This window comes from Phaseolus vulgaris, chromosome 10, assembly GCF_051622355.1.
Source record: "Phaseolus vulgaris cultivar YP4 chromosome 10, ASM5162235v1, whole genome shotgun sequence".
In the NCBI taxonomy this organism is placed as follows: domain Eukaryota; kingdom Viridiplantae; phylum Streptophyta; class Magnoliopsida; order Fabales; family Fabaceae; genus Phaseolus; species Phaseolus vulgaris.
In genome coordinates, this window is record NC_143507.1 from 43463782 (window position 1) to 43486029 (window position 22248).

A 22248-nucleotide genomic window follows, 5' to 3' on the forward strand; every position below is an offset into this window, starting at 1 on the left:
ACATCTTATCTCACATATACTATAATAACTTTTTAGTTAAACATTGAGTTGAAAGTGGCAAAACATGACAAACTCAAATCATTTCAAAACTGCAATCATAAGTTTCATAACATAATTTTCATCAGCAGGAACTCAAACAAGGATTCAACTTGTTGCTGTAATTTTTTTTTCCATAGAACTCATTTAAGGTCTTGTTGCCAACAACTCTTTGGTATTATACTGATCCTAAGCTTGATCTCTAAAAAAAGTTTCAAGTATAAAGTTTGCAAGTTGGCATAAAAAAAATTGATAAATGTTTAGCAGTATCAGAAATTTTATGCAACTTTTGTTTGACAGAAGAGTGAAGTTTGGAGTTGTGAAACCAAGTTGATGGAATGAAGAGGAAATTGATTTCCCACATCATAATTTGAGGCATGATTAAATTTTCCATAGTGATAATGACTAATTTGAAGTGAAAATGACAGGGTCGACAAAAATTGTGGCTGATAAAGATACAATGGGAATATGAAAGATGGAGAGAGAAAGAGGGGTGGCCATGGATATGAGTTTTTGAGTGTGTTAGCTAGCTAGGGAGGGAGGCACCTAGCTTTGCCTTTCTTTCTAGATCCATATATATTCCACAACCTAACAAGATCTATTTGTTTAAGATTTTTCATTTGGGTTAATAAAGAACCATGCAAAATTTGTCAGAATATTCAGCCTTTTCCATAGTCAATAGTTGCAATGATAGTGAAATGAAGGATGATGAAAGAAGTTTGAATTAAGTACAGAGTTTATAAAAAAGAATTAAGACAAAAGCTTTTAGCCATGCTTGTTACAATTTAATCAATGGATCAATCATGTCACTGTAAAACGTAGAAAGCCAAGAACTAGAAGAGTCTAACAGCCATGATGTTAGTTAAATAATAGAATTTGAGATTCTCTCTTTTCTCTCTTTTCTTTCTTTTCTCTCTCTCACTCACACACACACACACAAACTCTATCTGTGTATGCAAATGATACTCTCTTTTTGTGGTTGCTTTTTTTGCCCCCTTTTTTGTGCTTACTTTGCAAGAGAAGGGAAAGGCAAGCAAGAAGGATGTATTTGAACAAAAGGTTTTAACCAAAAAAATCTCAACTCTTTTTTCTAAGCAAAAGAAAAACACAATAAAGAGAGAAATATTGAAGTGATTTTTCTGAGGTTGAGAGAGAGAGAACAGAAGAAAAGACAGAAAGCTCAACGTCAGAATTAGCCGTAAGGTTCTTCTTGGGTTTGTGGTTTTGGACTGGCTGAGGTACACACTCAGAATCCTCTTCTCATCCACACCTCTTTCTCTCTCTCTCTCTTTCTGATAACGAGTTTAGACTTTTAAACAACAGGGTCACATTTGTGTGGTTATGAAAATGAAAATATTATCATATTATGAAGCATGGTTTTGAAAACCATGAAGGAGAAAAATACGAATTGCGGCTACACCACCATCTGCTTCACCTCAACTTCTCTTTATCATAACTCCTTCTTACTTGTTTCTTCTGCTCTTTCATAAAAACAAAACTTTGTCTCTTGGGTCGGTGCCAAACTAGTAACAAGTTTTCTAATAGTGGTTATATAGAGAGACCACTATCTCTCAACTTTCTTCCTCTTTTGTTTAGTTGTTTGCTAGAGACTCACACTATTTCTGAACTGAATATCAATTTCTTTTGCCTTCTGATTTCTTTCTTGTGTTTTTCTTCTTTCTCTTTCCTTTCCAGTCTAAGCTGTGTAGACTGTACTCTAGCTTTTTCTTTTTTCTTCCTTTTCTATTTCGGGTAAGATTTGTCCTTAGATCCCAGAAAGCTTCGCAACATTTGAAAAACCAAGATCTATGGCCTATAACACAGCCTTAGGTTTCTAAAACTTGCAAGTATATATGGAGATGAAGGGTTTTGTGTTGAAGCAACAGCAAGTAGTGGAGGAGAACATGTCAAACTTGACTTCTGCATCTGGTGAAGCTAGTGCTTCCTCAGGCAACAGAACTGAAATTGGAACCAATTACCCTCAACAACAATACTTGCCTCCACCACCAACTCAGACGCAGCCACCAAAGAAAAAGAGAAACCTCCCTGGTAACCCAGGTTTGTTTTCTTATGTTCCCTATTCAAACTCCAAACCTCATTTCTTGTGCCTTTGGTTGATACACATATACATGTAATGTTTTGTGTTGTTTGATTTTTCTTTTTGATTGTTCAGACCCTGATGCTGAAGTTATAGCCTTGTCCCCCAAGAGTCTTCTGGCCACAAATAGGTTCATTTGTGAGATCTGCAACAAAGGATTTCAAAGAGACCAGAACCTCCAACTTCACAGAAGAGGGCATAATTTGCCTTGGAAGCTGAAGCAGAGGACAAGCAAAGAGGTGAAGAAGAAGGTGTATGTGTGTCCAGAGGCAAGTTGTGTGCATCATGATCCATCAAGGGCTCTGGGGGACCTGACTGGGATCAAGAAGCACTTCTGCAGAAAGCACGGTGAGAAGAAGTGGAAATGTGACAAGTGCTCCAAGAAATATGCTGTTCAATCAGATTGGAAAGCCCATTCCAAGACCTGTGGCACAAGGGAGTACAGATGTGACTGTGGAACCCTCTTCTCAAGGTAACTAACCCAAATCCATGTCATGTGAATTCATTCTAAGTTCAGTTTAGTTAAGGCACCACACTCAAGAAACATCTTTCATTTAAAGAGCATGGATTTGAATCCTAGGTTGACCATAAGATCAATTCACACTACAATTTTTAATTCCATTAATAATATATAATATATATACACACACACACACTTTCACACATTCCTTATCCTTTTTCACAAGATGATAAGACATTAAATTCATTACATTGATATAGCAATCTCTCACAAATCATAATCCCTCCTAAAGAAAGTGTAAATTCCTAGTTTGGAATTTTTTTAATGTGGTTAAGTACTTTCACAAGTGTTGAAAAGTAAGAGAGAGAGAGTGAATAATTCTACACTGTCATAACAGTTTAGTAACATTTGCTGGTTTTGTAATTTTGTTTGTTTATGAGTTTCAGGAGGGACAGTTTCATAACCCACAGAGCTTTCTGTGATGCATTAGCAGAGGAGAGTGCAAGAGCCAATAACCAACAACCTCTTCCCCCACAACCTTCTTCCTCTCATCACCACCACAACCACATGAGCCTCCAAACCCAGTTCAACCCTCAAAATCTGCATGCCTTCTCAATGAAAAAAGAGCAGCAAAGTTTGAATGTTAGGCCAGAAGTGCCCCCTTGGATGGCCCCATCCATAATGTTCTCTCCTCCACCACACCCAGAAAACCCTAACCCTAGTCTTGGTCCCACTCTTGCTGCCTACCAAACAGTCCCTAGCGCTTCCCCACACATGTCAGCCACAGCATTGCTGCAGAAAGCAGCTCAGATGGGTGCAACCATCAGCAGAAGTGGCTCCTCGCCAGCCATGGCAAGGGCCCACCACCACCCTCACATGACTTCTTCTGCAGATTCTGCCACTCCTCACTTTGGCTTCAACTTGTCCTCACGTGAAGACACCACCACCACCACCACTTCAACAACAACAGCAAAAACAACCACTGTTGGCTTATTATCATCATCATCACCTTTGGGGAATAAAGCTGCTGCTAATGCTCCATCCCTTCTTCATGATGTTATCAACTCTTTCTCTTCTCCTTCTGCCTTCCAAGGAACCCCTTTTGAGGATGCATTTGGTGGCATTCAGAGTTCAAAGAAACTAGATGATGATGATGATGACGATCATAGCTTGTATTTGCATGACACCTTCTCAAAAACAAGTGGTGCAGCTGGAAATGAAGGGTTGACCAGAGATTTCTTGGGTCTTAGGCCCCTCTCTCACACTGATATTCTCACCATTGCTGGCATTGGAAACTGCATTCATCATCACCAAAACCAATCTCAAAACCCATGGCAAGGTTAGCTTGCTCTATGTGGATTTTCTTCTTCCTTTCATCATCTATATAAATCATTTTTTTTTCCTTTTTAATCAGCATAACTTTTGCTTAAGATCTTCTCCATCTTCCCAAAGGGAATGAACTTTCTGAATCGATTCCAATGTTTTCATTTCTTATCTACTTGTTTACTATTCACAATATCGTGTTCATTATTTTCACAGCTGAGTTTTATTTTATATTATATACAGATAAACGAATATTTTAATTTAAAAAACTAATTAATAATATAATTCACTTTTAAATCTCCTAATTTATGACGCACAAAATACAGTTATTATATATACAATGGTATTAATACTTTAATTTCATGTAACTTTTTATATTGTTATTTAATCATAGATTATACCATTTACGACAAGGTTTTCATGGTTTTAATTAATATAGTATTTAATTGTTTACGATGATAACGTATTAAAATTAAACTCTTTTCATGTAACTGTTCTACGAATATTTTTAGTAGTGTGTAATTGCATAACTATATTTAAAAAAAAAAAATTAACGACTAAAGTTGAAGATGTTCTATTCTTCAAAGACTTGCCTAATATAAAAGTTATAAATTAATATAGATGACTAGATTTTTTATTTTATAAAGATAAGAAAAAACAACAGTAATTGATGAAATAAATTATAGCTATATATTTCAATGGTAAAATAAATTATAACTACTTAATACCATTATATTTCTTTTTTCTTTTTTACATAAATTTCTAATTTATATTTTGTTTATCAGATATGTTTTCATTTGAATTATAAATTATACACATTAGATATAGAAACTGATAATACAAAATACTGTATTTAAATAATTTTTTTTAATTAATATAAATATTAAATTTAACTTATTAAAATAAAATGTCGTAATAAAAGTGTAAATAGACAGTCGCGTTTTACAAATTATGTAAAAAAAAAAACCAACTTTGCAAAATAAAGTTCTTATTTTTAATATTAGAGAAATAAATAAAAAATCTTAGAAAGAACCAAAAAACATTAATCCAACATAAATAATCTAATAAAAGTATATAAAACTTTCACATGTTTTAGCTTATTGTGAATAACAATAAAGAAATCAGATGTTTTATGAAAACACTTATTATAAATTTGGCAGTGTAATATTAGAGAAATGAGGTAACTAATAGTTAATTTGTAAAATATATAGTTATCCAGAAAATATGTGACAAAATATTACTAGGTCAAATATAAATTAATTTAGTTACCAACGTTATATTTTGCAATTTAAGATTACATAATATATATACAAGGATTTTTAACTTATTATTACTATATATTACTCAAAGTTTTATTAATAGAGTACACGTGATAATATCGTTTTCTTCATAAAATGATATAATATCAGAAATTTATAAACCCAGTTACGATTTGTTCTTGATTTTGGTAATTATGAAAGGGAATGTTTTTCACATTACTTTGAATATTGTTATTATGGGAAGTGGAAAATAAGAAATTATAAAAAAAATTGCATAAGATTTTATTATTAAAAAAATGAACCAATCTTTTTAGATCCTTGCATAAGATATATAATTAAAAAAAAAAAGAGAAGGAGGAATACTGAAAGAGAAGATGAAAACAAGAGGATGAAGACAAAACATAACCTGGCCACGACACATGTTCAAAGCAACAATGCGTGTTTTCCAAGAATAAGGTTTGGAGATCTATGTCCTTTAAAATGGATAATTCACTAGAGAGAGAAAAAAACTAAAACACTTGTAATAATAGGTAAAGGATAAAAATTTATTTTTTTAATTAGTTATACATGTACAAATATTTTTTAATTATTATTTTATGGTCCAAAATAATGGTATAATTGTAATATTATTACAACAAAATTTGACTCAATATACTAAAGAAATTCAATATACTGATCATTTGACTTAATAAAATTTGGTCAGGTTTAAAATGACTTGATTTTTCGACAAGACGAATTTATGATGGAGATTAATTATAATTAAAGTAATTGATCATTTTGTAAGAAAGATTAAAGAAGTATCAGGTCTTTCATGGATCTATGATAATCCTTATAATAGTAAATTATAAATAAATAAAAACATCAAAACTAAAAAATAATAATTCTAAAATTATAATATATTTTTTTTATTAGCAAGAAGTAATAAATAAATAAATACGAATCACTTAAGGAGTGATTCAACCCTTATACATACAACTCCAAACAAAAAAATTCCTCAAAACTCACTTAAAAGCTACTACAATAAACATCGAAATACCACCTATTCAAACTAACAGTTGTTTTAAATAATAAACAAGCAAGTTCTCGGATCAAAACACTAATCAGAATAAGAAAAACAAAAAATTACATTTGGAGGTTAACCAAGACCAAACTTTTAGTTGAACCAAGAAAAAAATCTCAAAATTATCAATCACTTCTCCTTTAAAGATGTAATTGTTCATGTGTCTCCATATCTCTCCAATAACTGAAATACAAGTACTTTTTCGAACAATATTTACATAATTTGAAGATAAAAATATCTTTATATGTACATTCTCCATTTTATAATTATAATACCTCTATGGTACAAAATAAATAAAGTTTCCTATAAATGGTGGATTAAAAAGCATTGGATTCTTTGTGATTGAGATAATTTCATATAAATGCATCAAATCATGTTGGTCTTATTTAAATACATGTGATTGTGATTTTCTAGAAATTAAAACCTAAAAAATAAAAAAAGATGCCCTTTGATACCTGATGTGGCTACAAAAGAGATTCAATCCCGAGGAACCAACCTTTTCATCAACTTTTGTCTTTGTGATTTTTTTTCAATTTTTTTTACTTATTGTTTCAAAAGTACTATTAATGTTCAACTACACATTAGAAAACATAAGACATTTAAAAATATCTCAAGTTTAATAAACAATAGAAAGAATAATATATTTATGATAATAATTTTTTTTTGTGGCAATATATTGTTAGGTGAATGAAGTAGAAATAGGTATAATAAGGAAAGTTAGAAAGTGGCATAATTTCATTGGTTTGTAAAGGCAAAACATATGTGCAGATAAAGATTCCTCTGAATCCCGATGCAATCTATACATCAAAAAGGAAAAAGTTAAATAGGAGAATGTTATTTTTAGCTAAATTCATCTTACCAATAATTTTTATATTAAGATGCCATCATCATCTAAATCATCACTTTTTTTTTGTTTTGGACTTTCAACTATTATTTATTTGTAAGAGACTTGTTGGTGATTAAATGAGAGATGTGTATTTAAATTAACTTTGCCTTCTAATAAAATTATTAAATTATTATTTTTTTTTTAAAAAATTAGTCACTATATTAATTAAATTATATATTATCTTAGAAACTAAAAAATTATTTATATCTAATGTGATATTTATTATTAATAAAAATTTATAAAATAGTTTTTAAATTGGTATCTAAATTAGCTACCAAGGTTTTAGCTACTAATATTTTAAATGCTAAATTATTTTCTAAAAAACTAATAGAGACTAATTTAGAATATAAGTAATTAGTAGATAAAACCTTAGTAGCTAATGATTAAATATCAATTTAAAAATTACTTTATAAATTTTTATTAATAATAGAAATTACTTTAGATACCAATAACTTTTTTAGTTTATAAAATGGTTTTTAATTTAATCCATATAATAATTAGTTATTTTGATATCTAAAATTAGTTTATATTTCACAATTTTTCTGGAACCGAGAATTAAGAAAACAAAAATTGTGTTTGGAATCACTTTTTTTCATTTTCTTGATAGAAAAAGAATTAGTGTATGGAACCATAAAAAGTATTTCAGATAATTCATAAAAAAACTTTGGAATTTATTTCCATGAATTGACTGATAAAAAAGTATTTCATGAATCACTTTCAAATTAGGAAAATCTTAAGAAGAAAGTATTGGTGATATGCAATTTGATCATTTGTGTGGTGGTGGAGACACTTCTCATATAAGATTGTATATCACTTTCTTTTTTAGATTATGCTTTATTATGTTAAGAAAAATAATTTAAAAACTGATGTCGACAAAATTTTTGGAATATTTTTAAATAATTTATTCACAAATGTAGTTTGCAGAACACCATTTTTAGTTACTTAGTGCATGTTTGAGGAAAGGGCCAATAGTATATTTAACATTCTCCACCAGAATTCCAATGATAATTCAAACGTAGATGCATAAGAGATCAGTGCATAGAAACATGCACTCATATTGTAGACAGAAAAATTAACAATCAATGTTACATGCATCTGCATAATCATGTATGTATTGAAATACTAACTGTGGATTTGCCATCAGTGGAACTGAAATTATGAGTCAAATGTTACAATACCTGTTACTTATTGAAACTAAATGAGTTGGTAAACAGTTCTTGGTTATTTTGATGCAAATACTGAGATGTGTTTGTGTTAGAAAAGGAAGGTGCATGGACAGATAAAGAACAGAAAAGGAAATGGTGGTAGGGTAGCTTAGGTAGGGTATAGCATTAGCATAACATAGCAACACGAAGAGCAAAAAGCACAGTCCCCTATGGCATGGCCATATCATACATATTCTTCTGTATCTTCTCTCCCTTCCTTTGTACTGGTTTTGATAGATAGATACATAGATAGATGTGCTTTTTGTCTGCAGAAGCAGATCGAAGGCAAACACAAGAAACAATATGTAGTGCTACCTCTAAAAGCTGAGACCTGTCACAATGATTCAACTCCTTTTCTTTGCTTTTTAATCATGCCCTTATATATACATACATATATACATTCACCCCATAGTCCTCCTAGTTGACTTGTCATTGTATAAAATACTCAAAAGATGCTTTCCCTCCTAACAATGCCAACTTTTCTGCATGGTTTGACTAATCCTTCATCTCTTTATTCTCTCCTCTCTATACATTATGAACTCTATTATATGTGCATGTTCTTCCCTCTCTCTCCCAATCCATTACTTCATTTCCAAGGTGCTGTTTGTCCATATAAAGTGAGAGATTGAAATGAGTGCTAAGAGTTTTCATAACATATTATTGCAACCATATTATCTGATTTATTTCCTCTTTTCTCCTCAGAGAATTGTGCAATATCAGGTTCCACCTAATCATTCTTTTAGCAGAGATTTTGTTGTAAAATTTGGTGATGTGATAGTAGTTTTGGTCTTCTATTGTTACTTGGGAGAATTTGGTTCTTTTTTTTGTAAATTTGTTTTTTCTGACCATTTTACTGGTGTAGTTTTAGTGTGTTTTGATTGATATATAATCTTGAATAAAATAATTGTGCAATGATCTATTGCATTGTTACATTCAGACATTTATGCTGACATAACATCATCTATTACACTCTCACATCTAGACTTTTGATAAATATTGGATGTCAAGTTAATAAATAGATTAAAATTGTAAGAAAATTAAAATTTGAAAAGAAAATAAGAGGATCAAATTCACTAATTGTAATTAAATCTTAGTTGATATAATTATTCACTTAACAGTTTATGTCAATTTGTCACACAATACTACAAAACTGATTATTATTTTAGAGATTTTTTAAAAACAGAAATAACTTTATGTTTGCTAATAGTTTATATAATTACTGTAAACACAAATCTACCCGTTAAAAGTCTCTTTAATATCTCAAAAAGTCCTTCAATTTTGACTTTGATTAGATGCAAAAAGGAAAGCATTTTTAAGAGCTAGAGGAATGGATTTGACTGGTGTAGTCATATATAAATTGTCAAGATTAAATGCTTATTACTTTAAGAAATCACAGGACTTTAAAATTCATGCATAACATGAGTGTTTTACTTTTTACGATTATCTAGTGAAATGAACAAAAAAGTACTTCATCTTCTGTCTATTTATTTTGCAGAAAGTGCCAATTGAGTGAGACCATTATGGTTTCTTTTTTTTTTGTCAACAAATATTATGGTCCCTAATATGAGTCCTTTACACAGTTTATATGGCTCATTGTATTCCCACTTTATTGGTTCTTTGTCCTAAATGCCACTGAATAATTCCCTGACAATAAGCCCAAATGTCCTACACTTCCTTCCCATGAAAAGAAGAGAAAAAGTTGAGCCAGAAAATGATGGTAACACACTTTTATTTATTCTGCCAAAAATGCTTACAAAACCTTTTAGCCTTTTTGTTTTTGAATTATACTTGTTTTCAGTAAGAAGTACAAAATAAACCCAAAGTTTTTTTTTACCAAACTAACGCAGTTCCAATAATAATAAATTCATAAAAAGAGGGGTGTCAAAATGTGTCCCATACAATGCCACTTCTTCCGGATTAGGAAGCCAGTATAAGGACAATACACTCAATTGAAGGAAAGGAACTGTGTGAATGCACTTCCCTTAAAAAAACTTCCAAAAATAATCTTGTTAATAATATTCAATCATCACAAGTTACTTCAAAGAAAACTCATTTATCAGCATTTACAAAATCTAATTCAGACTACTGGACTGAGACTTCGGTTTTGTCTCATAAATCCATCCATAGTTCCATAAAAAATTTCAGGAACTCAATAAATTCAATGGAATCTTATTACAAAGACTTGAAGTGGTTGTGACATTACCATCTGTCAAGACTATAAATTCGCTATGGCCTCATTCTTCCACTTAAACTTGGGAATATTCAACTAAGTTACAGAAATTTACCAACACAGAGTGTCAAACTGGAAGAAATAAAAAGACACAGATAGTTATTTTGGAGACTGTTGAGATGCATCAGTTTGCTCTTTTTTTGACCCTGTAATAGTTGCAGTTGCTGCTGCGGCCATTGCAGCTGCCGCTGCACCAACTTTTACGCCACCTGCAGCTTTCATTGCACCAGCAATTTTAGCAAATGCTGCTATGCCTCCAACAAGCATAGCCCTTAATGCAACTGTTGGTTTTATCGCCATATCTAAGTCAGACTACCTGTAAAGAACAAAGTCTAACTAATGTCAAGACCAAAAAAGGTTATCAATCATAACCCAACAACATGAGATCATAATAGTATGCCCTGTCACCATGGTTTCCATCAATCCAGCAACATCAACAATCTAAATGCATGCAAGCAACTAACTAAAAGGGACATGATTAACTTTTACCCCTAAAAGGCCTCGTAATTATCGCATCTGAGCAAGGTAATAGTGATGACTATGACCTAAAACCATTATTTAATCAACGGTTTGTTTGGTTAGTGTTACAATGGATTTTAAATTTGCTTTGATTAAGCTTTGGAGGAATGATTAGATGAATGGAATGCCAGAAACAAAAAGGAAACTTAAAGATGAGTTATCCCTTTCAAAATTTGATGGTCTTACCATAATACAAGAATTTATATCATAATTAAAACATATTCCATCCATCCTGCCTTCTGATATAATATGCTTTTTGGTAGATCTCAATGGCACCAACTGATCCATGTACCTGACCTATAGTGGAATAAGATTTGGTTGTTGTTGAATTCAATCTATTTTCATCAGAGTTACAAGACTACAATATACTTAACAGCACAGAAGCCTCTACAATTTGATATCTTAGAATAGTGATACAGGGTTAAAACTTCAAACTGAGAGCATTGAAGTTTATTTTCTCTGTTGCTTAGACTTGTTTTTTGTTGTAGCAGTTGAACCTGCGTGGTACAAGTATAATTCTTTTACACTTTAATCCTTTCAAACAACAACCTTGTTGGCACTATATCTCGGACCTTCATCTCTAAAAATTTCAGAAAAAAAAAGAGTAATTAACCAGAACTTCAGTTTTTGACAGTGCTGAATGACATCAGGTGATTAATGTAGCCAAGCTCTCACCTGATGGAATAAGGCTTTGTTGTTGTCATCGTCATCAAACCAGAACCTAAAAATAGTAAAAACCCACCTTATCTACCGGCTAACATGGATGAAATGATACCTGCTGACTATAATACAAAGAAAAGGAAACAAATCAAGAGGAGATTTTAACTCTCCTCATCACCTATTATGAATTTAGTTTCCTTGAAGCTGTCTGCTAATAATAAAACGGTTTACTTTTCCTGAAATGCACCCAAATTCAAGCTATTTGTGCTGAAGGTACATCAGAATAAGTTTAAAAGAACAACTATGGTCTGCAGTGATTGTGACTCTTTGGTGGACGACAGCTGGTATTTCTGTATTCTTGAACTGAACTGACTGAAAGATTGCATACCGCAAGCAAAATCAGCTTCAGGGTAAGTATTATATTTTTTTCCTTTACCAATTACAAATAATCTCTACAACGCCAGAGGACCAGATACTTTTTCCCCAGTTCCAATTTCTTTACCAAGTATTGCAATTAGTATAGAATTTCAAAAATCCTTCTCAGTCCCGTCTCATTCAAAATCGTTTGAAAATGACTTACCATGTTTTGGTATCTGTTACAAAAGAGACTCTGAAGATTGCATGTTCTATCAAATGAAAAAATAGCTAAAACAATGTTCAATCACCTAGTAGAAAAAAGAATGCTTATTCATTCTATCACTATCACCTTAACTGTTGATACTACTCCAAAGCCAGAAACGCCATACCAACAACTCCATCACCATTGTTATTATTGCCCTTAACTTATAATCGTGATCAAAATAGTACAACCAGTTTACACTGTTTTCTGAGTATATATATTTCTTTTGTAAAGGATCAAAATGAACACCGAATTTAGGACCAAACTCAGTTCCTATGAGTATTGTCATTGCATAGAGTAAACACTACGTTCTATAATATAATTTTGTAAGCACTTTCTAAACAATGATTTGTGCTTCTCTGAATTCATGCCCACATGAAATTCTACAAATTAATTTCTTTCTCCTTTGGTTTTGATTATGAGCATAAAACAGCAGCCAAACAAAGGAGAAAACTTGGATGACATGAATAGTTTATGTTATAGTTACATGTCAAGCTAAAGTTGCAGAGAAAAAAGGGGGTAGGGGAAAATGAATAACAATCAAAATCAAACCTGGAATTGAAAAAAATGAGAGAAGCAGGTGAAAGATGAAACCTTTAGAATGATGTAAGAAAAGATAAAGAGAATAATGGACGCAGTGAATCTATACCTCGCCGATGTTTCCCTTAACCTCGGACTTCAAAATAAGGGTTGCGCTACTCTGTTTACTCAAAACGACATCGTACACAGGCTTAAAGGCTGTGTTTGGTTTCTACAACAACTACACCTGAATTGTGCAATTTCTTGAAATTCCAATTTTACCCCTATCAAAATAAATTATCACTTGTGTATTCTAAATTCCCAAACGTTTGAAGTTAAACTTTTTTTCTAAAATTATAATTCAAAATATATATATTTTGTATTTTGCATAATACAAAATAACTTATTAAAGTTATTTTTTGAATATTTAAAAGTTAACAAGATATAGAAAATTAAGTTTAAATTTTAGAAAAGCAAAAAAAAAAATCAATATTTCTGAAAAATATATCTAATAATACTTTTAAAATTTACCGCACAAACACATCTTACTCCAAATCAGTGCCCTGAGACAGCTTCGTTCCCAAATCGCGTTCATTCTTCAAATTCGCAGCATTCAAAATCGCGTTTGCAAAGCGCAATTCCAACAGCTTAGGGGCTCTAACGCCATTCGACGTTGTTTGCGGCCGTCACTTCTCGCCGGAGCGTCGCTGTTAGGTACCTATCTCTTTCGTTTTCTCGTGTCTCACCTCGAATTTCTTTTACCATTTAGGGTTCCGGGCATTTGTTTGCGTTGATTCAAAATCTTAACCTGAATTAGGGTTAATTTTATTTTTTTGCAGAAGAAGTATAATTGTAGAGACAGATGGATCACTATGGTTCTTCTGGAGGAAGCTGGACTATGATCCCAACTCACACTTCAAATGTTCAATCCCAATCCCAATCCCAATCGAACCAGGACCCTAACCTCTTTCTTCAACAACAACAACAACAGTTTCTCCAGCCACAACCTTTTCAGCAAGCACTACAACCTCAATCTCCATTTCAACAGCACCAGCACCTTTATCAGCAGCAGCAACAACAGCAGCAACGTCTGCTACAGCAACAGCAACAGCAGCAGCAGCAGCAGAACCTTCACCAATCACTGGCCTCTCACTACCATCTCTTACATGTAATGTAACCCCTTTCAAAAATTTAGTTTCATCTCTTTATTTTTCTTTTCAATAAGGGAGTTGCTTGTTATGGGCACAGTTGGTGGAGAATTTGTCTGAGGTTATTGAACATGGAACCCCAGATCAGCAATCAGATGCATTGGTTTGAAATTTTCCTTTTTTTCATTGTTTTCATTAATCCTTTTTTTAATCAAATTTTCCTTTTAGGATTTTCAATATTTTTTTTTCGTTTTTTTATTTCATTTATTAAAGATCAATGAGTTGAGTAACCACTTTGAGAAGTGCCAGCAGCTGTTAAACTCAATCTCGGACTCGATTAGCACCAAGGCTATGGTAATATGTAATTCTCTAACTTTACCCTTTTATTGTTTTATAAGTTAGTTGTTAAACAGGATTGAAAGTTAGTTGAACACTTGAGCTTCAAAATTCTGAGTTTCCAAAGTCTGCCGAAACTGAATGGCTCTACTTTGGTCTTGCCTTTAATCAAATGCACATTATGCACTCTCTCTCTCTCTCTCTCTTTATCTCTTTTCATACTCTCACTATCTTTTGTTAGATGGACCGTGCATGATAAACATATTCTGTGTTATTGATGTTGAAAATCTTGTCTATGCTGGAAACATCTTTAACTAGTACTTTGGAGCTTGGGTTATTCTCATTATATGTGTGTTGAATGCAGACAGTCGAGGGACAGAAGAAGAAGCAAGAGGAAAGTGAGCAGTTGCTAAATCAGCGAAGGTCTGTACAAATAGTATTATCTTTCTGTGTGGTTAAGTATCTAAATGCTAAAAAAATGTTTGTTTTCCCCTGTTCCAGAGACTTGATTGCCAATTACAGAAAATCTGTGGAGGAGCTTGTTAGGTCTGAGCCATAAGAGAGTATTATCCATTGAGATAGGTAGGGAACCTTAACTAACATTTTTTGCCTTCATGTTTTACTAGTAGTGTGGATCACCAGCTTTCTACCTTAAAATTAAGATTAGCAAACATGCTAATAATTATCTATACTTGATAAGTAATTAAAGATGCATCTCTCAATAAAAGTTCTATATTATCTGCAAATATTAAAGGATGAATAACCATAACTATTGAAGAATTTTAATATTCTTTATTTACTGTTTTTTTAATTTTGTAATGTGGAATACTCAGTTGTATAATCCAATTGGGTTATACTTACATGTATTTTGCTTTGGAGTAGTCACATGAAGTCCAAAGACTTAGAAGTCAAGTCACAAATAAGATTAATCGATGAACTATGAATTGCCTCTTTGAGAAATCCAGTTCTATTCAGTCTCAATTGTAATTTTGTTTTGGTTAGAAAAGATCGCAATGTCTTTGTTTTATATGGTGTAATTGATTGAACAGTTTCAGTCCTGCTTTTTAAGTTTTCCCTTCCTATGCACTGATGTCATGTAGTATAGTAGTATCCTCTTGTCTATTGATCTTACTACTGCCGAAACTATTCATCAGCTTAGTTGTAGTAAGAAAAATAATTTGTGTCTCCAACGAAGTCTGTAAAAATGTAGTGATTAGCAGCATCATTTCCAAAACACCTGATTCAAGAATGAGCGCAAGTTAGTAAATGTCACACTTTCTTCCATTTATAATAATCTTGATGCTCGTCATTGGTTATGATTCAATATTTATTATTTTAACTTTTTGTGACCTTAAGTTTTGATCTTTTATTACAGATCTTGCTGTAGATGTGAGTGTTGAAATTCTCCATTCTCATTCGGATTGTTTATGTTCAACCTTGGAGATTTAAGCCTGCGCATGAATTTATAATTTAATAGATATTCTGCAATTTACTTGTCATGTTTTGGCCATGGATGTCAAGGTTTCTATCCATGAAACAAGGTCAAATTAGGTTTAAATCAACGGCAAATCTTTACCATCAGCTTCTGTTGTCTGTATTAGAAAGGCATGACATTATATTGAGAACAACTCTGGCAATTTGGAGCAATGAGGAATGTAATGTTACTGATTGATTATACAAAATTGGTTGGTTGCCTCCGTTTATCCATAATGTTGGACTACCACTTGTTGTGGATTGAGTCAAATTTTCGTTGATATTGAGTGCATAATGTCATTCATTACACTAACAAAAATTGTTTGAAGAACATTGAATGTTGTCGCTTGACCGAAAGGAATGAAAAGTGAAATCTAAAATGCAATTTTCGCAACTGTTTATAGGTACACGAGAGTGTTATCTGATATGTTTTTAAATGGTTCGAAGTTGTGAAATCCTTATTTGTTAATGTTTCTGATACCCAAAAACAAAAAGAAGAGATATTTAATGGCTCACTGTGCTCTTTGTCATCAAACTAGATGTCTTTTTTATGTTTAGATTAAGAACAAAGAAATTAGTCCTTTTTATATTTTTCAACTCTCAAAAAATAACATGAGTTAGCAAAAATAATAGGGTAAAATCCGTTTTGTCATTGAAAAAATTCTAAAATCTTAGAAGAAATTTTCATTTCTCTAAATTTTGAACAGATTTTTTAGGGCTATTAACCTATGTAGCACAGATATTGACACGGATACGAACACGAAGATACGTTTAATCTCTAAAATGTAGAACACGGGACACGTATCTATATATTATATAATTTTGAATTATATAAATTGAAAATAAATATTTATGTGCAAAACTATTTTTCAGATTCTTTTGAGAGCATGAAGTTATTTTTTTATGACTAGTTCAAAGAATTTGTTTCATATTTTTATAATCATAATAAAAATTTATATAATAAATTTGAGTTTTTAGAAAATTATTGTATTTATACATTTTAAAATTGTATTAGAACCGTGCTAGAATTTTAAAAAATCTAACAAATATTTTATTTTTTGAATTGAACATTTCACCAATAAGTGTTCTACGAAATATCGACACCAATATGTGTCCGGATATGTCATTTTATGCCTCATACCTATTAACATTTAAACATTTTATGTAGTGGTTAGTAATAATGATAGATAAAAAAAAACATAAAAAGTTGACGGTCTTAGGAATTTAGCCTTATATTTTATAGATTTTTTTTTTTGTATTTATGAAATTAAAGTTATTTTTAAAAGAGATTAATTTTATTTAAATTAAAATTTGGGGTTGATTTTTTTTAAGAGTAGTTTTAATTGTATTAATGTTTTACTATTCAATTCTTTTCAATTATTTTTTCTGATAAAAAGGTATTTTGTATTTATATTTAAATTAAATAAATAATATTATTTGATATTTAAACAAATAATTAAAAGTTATCGATGACTATTCACCTCATCCTTACTCTTAATATAATATATTAGTTATATATTCAAACAAAATCACCTCTAATTATAAATTTACATATCAAATCTCTCATTTATATCAGTTTTTTATTGTTATTATCAGCAACATATAAAAATATTTTAAAACTTAAGAAAAAAAGGATATTTAATACATTAAAAAATTTATAGGAAGCAAAAACACATTTTACCCAAAATAATATCCCATAAACAGAATGTTTGTTACCAATACTAGTTTGATTATGCAACTAACATCATTTACAACCTGAAAATTATTAAATAAAATTTAATTTTAAATATTAAAAATATTAATTATTATATTAACTAAATTATATATTATTTTAAAAATAAATAAATTAATAGTTTATAAATTAATTTTTATTATTGATAAATATTTTTTAAATTGGTATTGAATTAGCTACAATCATATAATTTAAATCTAAATAATTAATAGTTAAAATCTTAATAACTAATTAAATATTAATTTAAAAATATTTATCAATAATAATAGAAATAAATTTAAAAAATAATAATTTTGTAGTTTTTAAAATAATATCTAATTTAATTATTATAAAAATTAATTATTTTTAATTTTTAAAAATTGTTTCTATTTAATAATTTTTCATTTTCCTTAATTGCAATTATGAATGAGCTGCAAGAACTCTAATTAAAGCTAACATCTTCGGATCAACAAGTTTAATTTGGGTGCAATGTGAAGTTGCAAATTATCTGAACATGATTTCATAGCTAATTTGATTTTGTTTTTCCCATTTATTGGTGAGAGATTTACAATGCATAAAGAAAAGTTGAAGATAACAGAAAGCAAAGCATAAAAAGACGTGTATATATATAGGTGTAAAAACTGTCCATATCATGACACGTAAATCTGCATAATTAGATGAATGGAGTCTGAGCCACTGATACATTACACATAATCCTTCATCATCTCCAAAAATGTCCGAATGAATCGCTCTCTGTTGCTGAAACAAACCCTGTGAAGATGATGTAACAATTAATGAACTCAATAATAATAATAATGTGAAGGTGTTGACTTGGCTTTCAAATCTGCATCTGGTTCACAAAAAGGCAAAAAGAATAATAATAATAATAATAATAAAAGTAGGGTTCCTATTTTAAGGTGCAGCAGAAAGAATAGTTGTTCTAATAATCATGGAAACAGAAGCATGGAAAAAATAGAATGGAAAAAGTTATCTGAGTCCAAAAATAAGACTTGGCAAAAGGAAACGGTTAGTGTATTAATTATATCTATCTGTCTTTCCTCCCATTTCTCTCCATCTCCCATTGTTCTCATCAAACAAAGCCCAGAAAATAAGGGCAGACAAACTTTAGCCCCAGAAAAGGTCCCCCCCTTAGGCACCTTCCCCGCCGGAGATGCAGCCGAAATCCCGTTTTTTTGTTCCTCCCCAAAAGGCCGTGAACAACAATAACAACTCCAACACAACCACCACCACCCCCACCTCCTCCACCACCACCAACAACAGAATCTCAACAACAAGAAATGGCAACAGCACCACCCAGGCTTGCGCTGCATGCAAGTACCAACGCAGAAAGTGTGCACCTGACTGCATTCTCGCACCTTACTTCCCTCATGATCGACAGCGCCAGTTTCTCAACGCACACAAGCTCTTTGGTGTAAGCAACATCACCAAGATCATCAAGGTTGTCAGCCCTCACGACAAGGACCAGGCCGTGCGCACCATCATCTACCAATCTGACATGCGCGCCACAGACCCCGTTGGAGGATGTTACAGGTACGCTAATCATACATTCAATACCACATTTTATATATATATACAAACATATATAGCAAGACATTGATACAGACACATAGGGCACAACAAACACATACATAAACATTGATACAAACACATACATGTAGCACAACAAACACATACATGTAGCACAGACATTTATATGATACACACTGATAAGATAGCAGAGACATTGATATGATACGAACACCGATCGATAAGATAACACAAACATTGATATGATACGTAAACTGATACCATATGATACGAACACTGATACCATGTTTTATTTAAATTCTATTAATTCATTGATGATAAAAAAAACGAAAAACACTGATACAATCAGGGTTGTGAAACTATGATTTTTCTATAGGTATATTCTGGACCTTCAGGCACAGATTGAGTACTGTCGAGCGGAGCTGGAACTGGTGCTTCAACAACTGGCGATGTTTCGAGCTCAGGCTCAGAATCAGCATCAGTATCAGCAGCAGCACGGGATGTATGCTCCGAACAATGTGAACGTGGCTGTGAATGGAGATGGTGAGGTTTTGAACGCGGATCCGATGGGGTTGTATAGCCAGCAACAGTATCAGTGTCTGCAGCCGCACCAGCAGGAGCAGTATGTTATGATGCACGAAAATGGGAGCCAAAACTGCAACGGCGCCACTCCTTTGCAGGAACAGATCAACACGTGGGCTGTTCAGAACACTGCTGTGTCGCTTTCTTCCTTGTCGTTGCAAGGGCAGAGTAGTAATGTTAGTGATGAGTATGATCACAAGCCCGTCATTGACATAGATTCTGATGAGAGAAGTGAGTTAGGGTTCGAGTCTGAAGAATTAGTCCATCGCAGGTTTGTCTATCAATAGCATATATGTGTGTTCTCATTGAGATTTGAAAGGGCTACATCAAATTACAATTACCTTCGAATATATATGAATCAGTGATTCAAAATCAACATTAAATCATAGACATAGACATGTAAATCAAAGTATCAAGATATCAGTCAAAATAAGATAAGAAAAATAAGTTAACACTACTTTGGAGCAAAAAAAAAGTCTTTAATGAAATAAAAGCAAACACTTATAAACCATTCATCACCCCTTCTAAAGTGATTATGTTATTACACACTCTTTTTCTCAGCAAAACATCTTCTAATCACTTTACCTCATCAATATCAATTGCTTAATGCATGGACTATCATGATTTCAATACATATACATATATATAGGATTTTTCTTGTGATGGGTTTGTCATGAATCGTTAGTTCAAAGATTTGTATTGCTCACAATAATGAAAAATCTAGTTGGTTCTGGAGTTTTCTCAGACTTTGTATTGGATAGAAATTAATGGGATTGTGTGATCTAGATCTGTGAATGCATGAATTCTAAAAGAGTGAATAACTAAATTATGATTATAGTTGTTGAGTTTGTGAGTGATGAAGCATGTAGCATGAACTAACAGGATGAAGTTGTTGATTTAAATAATTTGCAGTGATGAAGCAGTGCTGTTTAAGATAGATGATGCAGTAATAAAAGCTGAGGGTGAGTGCATGCAACAAGCTCAAGACCATGACCTGAAAGGTGCAGCAACATCGTTTAGCCTCACAAACTGTACTTGCTGATGAGTGTTAATTTAGCATAGAATGTAGAAGATGCTTCCACATCATTTTGATGGCATATTAGGATATTGCGTTTTGTGGTTAAAAGTTTGCAGCAGTCTTATATGCGAAGCTAGAGTTATTTACACAATTTCTTTCACACAATTCTTTTTCTTTTCTTGTAGTCATGAATGAAAATAATGTATTCTTGCTCCTTTGATGCCTGATTCAATGAAAGGAATGAACAGATTAGGTTTATGTTCAGAGTCAAATATTGGAACAACACAAAAATTCTTTTACCATATCGTGTGATGTATTTTTCATAGACTTAAGAAAAAGCTATTGTTACAGCAATATTACATAGAACAAAAGTTATACTTTGAAAATGAGGGTATACTTGTATACAACCCTAGAACAAAAGTTATACTTTGAAAATGAGGGTACTTGTATGTATACAAGCCTTGATTGTGAGAGTTATAACAAATAAAAATATAATAAAAAATAAACTTTGTAATTAAATTATATAAAAAATTATTGAAATAATTATATTGAAAGTTGTATGGTGGGTGTAGAGAAAAAAGAAGTTAGTTTTCAATTAATGTATTATGGTCTTTTAGAATGGCTTTTGGAATAAGGAGAAATTGACTTGTAACATTAAAAACGAATAGCTAAACTTGGGAAATAAGTTGTGAATTATTTTGATAGTGTAGGTTTTGAGATTGAGTGATTCTGAGCATTGAGTTGTTAAAAGGTAGAACATATGTACCAACCCTAATAAACAGGACCACGCCAAGTAACGAATCACTTGAGTTGAAAACTGCGTTTTTCACTTTTGGGCAAGTCGTGATATCACTTTGTACACGTCATTTTTTTTTATTTTTTTTAAAATAAATATATATTATAATTATTTAATAATAATTAAAATTATAAGTTATGTAATATTTTGAAATTAATTTGATAAATAATTTTTGTATGAAGGAATAAATACTTAGATAAAAAAAATGAGAAAATTAATAATCAAACTTGAAATTGAATTTTATTATCAAGCTTGTTTGTGCAAACAATTGTTTCTATTGTGACATCCGGTTCTGCAATATGAACATTTTTTTTTTGTTTATTAGAATTGAATTATCTATTTCATGGATTAAATTATACCTCATTAGCTATAAATGACAAAATGAGCAAACAACAATTACATGTGGACAAGGCAGATGTATAACTTGAAACTTCCCAGAATTCTCTATTAATTTTCCAAATAATTAATTCTCATTTCTATTTATTTCCAAATGCAATAACACGTTTTTCATATTTTTTATTAATCTAATAACCAAATTAATATATTACATTAACGTCAAACATGATCCATACACAATTATTCAATTTTTTATTGCTTAAAACTAACACCCTTAGAAAATTATGTATCAAATTAATTTTAAACATTACATAACTTACTACTCAATACATAAACAAGAAATTTCTACAAGAAAATTAAAAAAAATAATATATATATATATATATATATATATCACTACAAGAAAATCATGAAATAAAAACTCAT

The 22248-nt window shown here is 31.3% G+C and overlaps 4 protein-coding genes across 13 annotated transcripts; 3 read left to right on the plus strand and 1 right to left on the minus strand.

Annotated features, from left to right (window-relative positions):
* The first annotated feature begins 793 nt into the window (after window positions 1-793).
* Window positions 794-4110, plus strand: LOC137819062 (protein indeterminate-domain 11). The gene is made up of 3 exons (XM_068622789.2): window positions 794-2094; window positions 2210-2606; window positions 3041-4110. Exons 1-3 carry the CDS (start codon window positions 1890-1892, stop codon window positions 3936-3938), a joined length of 1500 nt encoding a protein of 499 aa, XP_068478890.2. The 5' UTR covers window positions 794-1889; the 3' UTR covers window positions 3939-4110.
* A 6254-nt stretch (window positions 4111-10364) lies between these two features.
* LOC137819063 (uncharacterized) lies at window positions 10365-13127 on the minus strand. Of its 7 annotated transcripts, XR_016516193.1 has the most exons (4): window positions 12908-13009; window positions 11752-11797; window positions 11263-11656; window positions 10365-10873 (listed from the first exon to the last, which is right to left on the minus strand). XR_016516193.1 is itself a non-coding variant. In XM_090296258.1 (3 exons), exon 3 carries the CDS (start codon window positions 10855-10857, stop codon window positions 10657-10659), a length of 201 nt encoding a protein of 66 aa, XP_090152384.1. In that variant the 5' UTR covers window positions 10858-10873; window positions 11752-11797; window positions 12908-13009; the 3' UTR covers window positions 10365-10656. The 7 variants fall into 7 exon arrangements, 5 of the variants coding, with proteins under 5 accessions (XP_090152384.1, XP_090152383.1, XP_068478892.1 ...); XR_016516194.1 differs by lacking the exon at window positions 11263-11656 and having other exon boundaries at window positions 12950-13010; XM_090296258.1 differs by lacking the exon at window positions 11263-11656.
* A 279-nt stretch (window positions 13128-13406) lies between these two features.
* MED9 (mediator of RNA polymerase II transcription subunit-like protein) lies at window positions 13407-16068 on the plus strand. Of its 4 annotated transcripts, none has more exons than XM_068622794.2 (7): window positions 13407-13588; window positions 13714-14042; window positions 14123-14185; window positions 14296-14376; window positions 14723-14781; window positions 14860-14940; window positions 15734-16068. In XM_068622794.2, exons 2-6 carry the CDS (start codon window positions 13737-13739, stop codon window positions 14915-14917), a joined length of 567 nt encoding a protein of 188 aa, XP_068478895.1. In that variant the 5' UTR covers window positions 13407-13588; window positions 13714-13736; the 3' UTR covers window positions 14918-14940; window positions 15734-16068. The 4 variants fall into 4 exon arrangements, 2 of the variants coding, with proteins under 2 accessions (XP_068478895.1, XP_090152775.1); XR_011082226.2 differs by having other exon boundaries at window positions 13408-13588; window positions 14296-14383; XM_090296649.1 differs by having other exon boundaries at window positions 13411-13588; window positions 13692-14042.
* A 2547-nt stretch (window positions 16069-18615) lies between these two features.
* LBD22 (LOB domain-containing protein 22) lies at window positions 18616-20895 on the plus strand. The gene is made up of 3 exons (XM_068621302.2): window positions 18616-19093; window positions 19467-19943; window positions 20585-20895. The coding sequence occupies exons 1-3, from the start codon at window positions 18714-18716 to the stop codon at window positions 20712-20714; spliced, it is 987 nt and encodes a 328-aa protein (XP_068477403.1). The 5' UTR covers window positions 18616-18713; the 3' UTR covers window positions 20715-20895.
* Window positions 20896-22248: the final 1353 nt, after the last annotated feature.

Bases quoted from the DNA above. Each gene is read 5' to 3' on its own strand.
- MED9 (XM_068622794.2), top strand. From the start codon at position 13,737: ATGGATCACTATGGTTCTTCTGGAGGAAGCTGGACTATGATCCCAACT. The intron at 14,043-14,122 runs GTAATGTAACCC...TTATGGGCACAG, and splicing joins CTCACTACCATCTCTTACAT to TTGGTGGAGAATTTGTCTGA. The intron at 14,377-14,722 runs GTAATATGTAAT...TGTTGAATGCAG, and splicing joins CGATTAGCACCAAGGCTATG to ACAGTCGAGGGACAGAAGAA.
- LBD22 (XM_068621302.2), top strand. From the start codon at position 18,714: ATGCAGCCGAAATCCCGTTTTTTTGTTCCTCCCCAAAAGGCCGTGAAC. The intron at 19,094-19,466 runs GTACGCTAATCA...ATTTTTCTATAG, and splicing joins CCCGTTGGAGGATGTTACAG to GTATATTCTGGACCTTCAGG. The intron at 19,944-20,584 runs GTTTGTCTATCA...AATAATTTGCAG, and splicing joins GAAGAATTAGTCCATCGCAG to TGATGAAGCAGTGCTGTTTA.
- LOC137819063 (XM_090296257.1), bottom strand. From the start codon at position 10,857: ATGGCGATAAAACCAACAGTTGCATTAAGGGCTATGCTTGTTGGAGGC.
- LOC137819062 (XM_068622789.2), top strand. From the start codon at position 1,890: ATGGAGATGAAGGGTTTTGTGTTGAAGCAACAGCAAGTAGTGGAGGAG. The intron at 2,095-2,209 runs GTTTGTTTTCTT...TTGATTGTTCAG, and splicing joins AAACCTCCCTGGTAACCCAG to ACCCTGATGCTGAAGTTATA. The intron at 2,607-3,040 runs GTAACTAACCCA...TATGAGTTTCAG, and splicing joins TGTGGAACCCTCTTCTCAAG to GAGGGACAGTTTCATAACCC.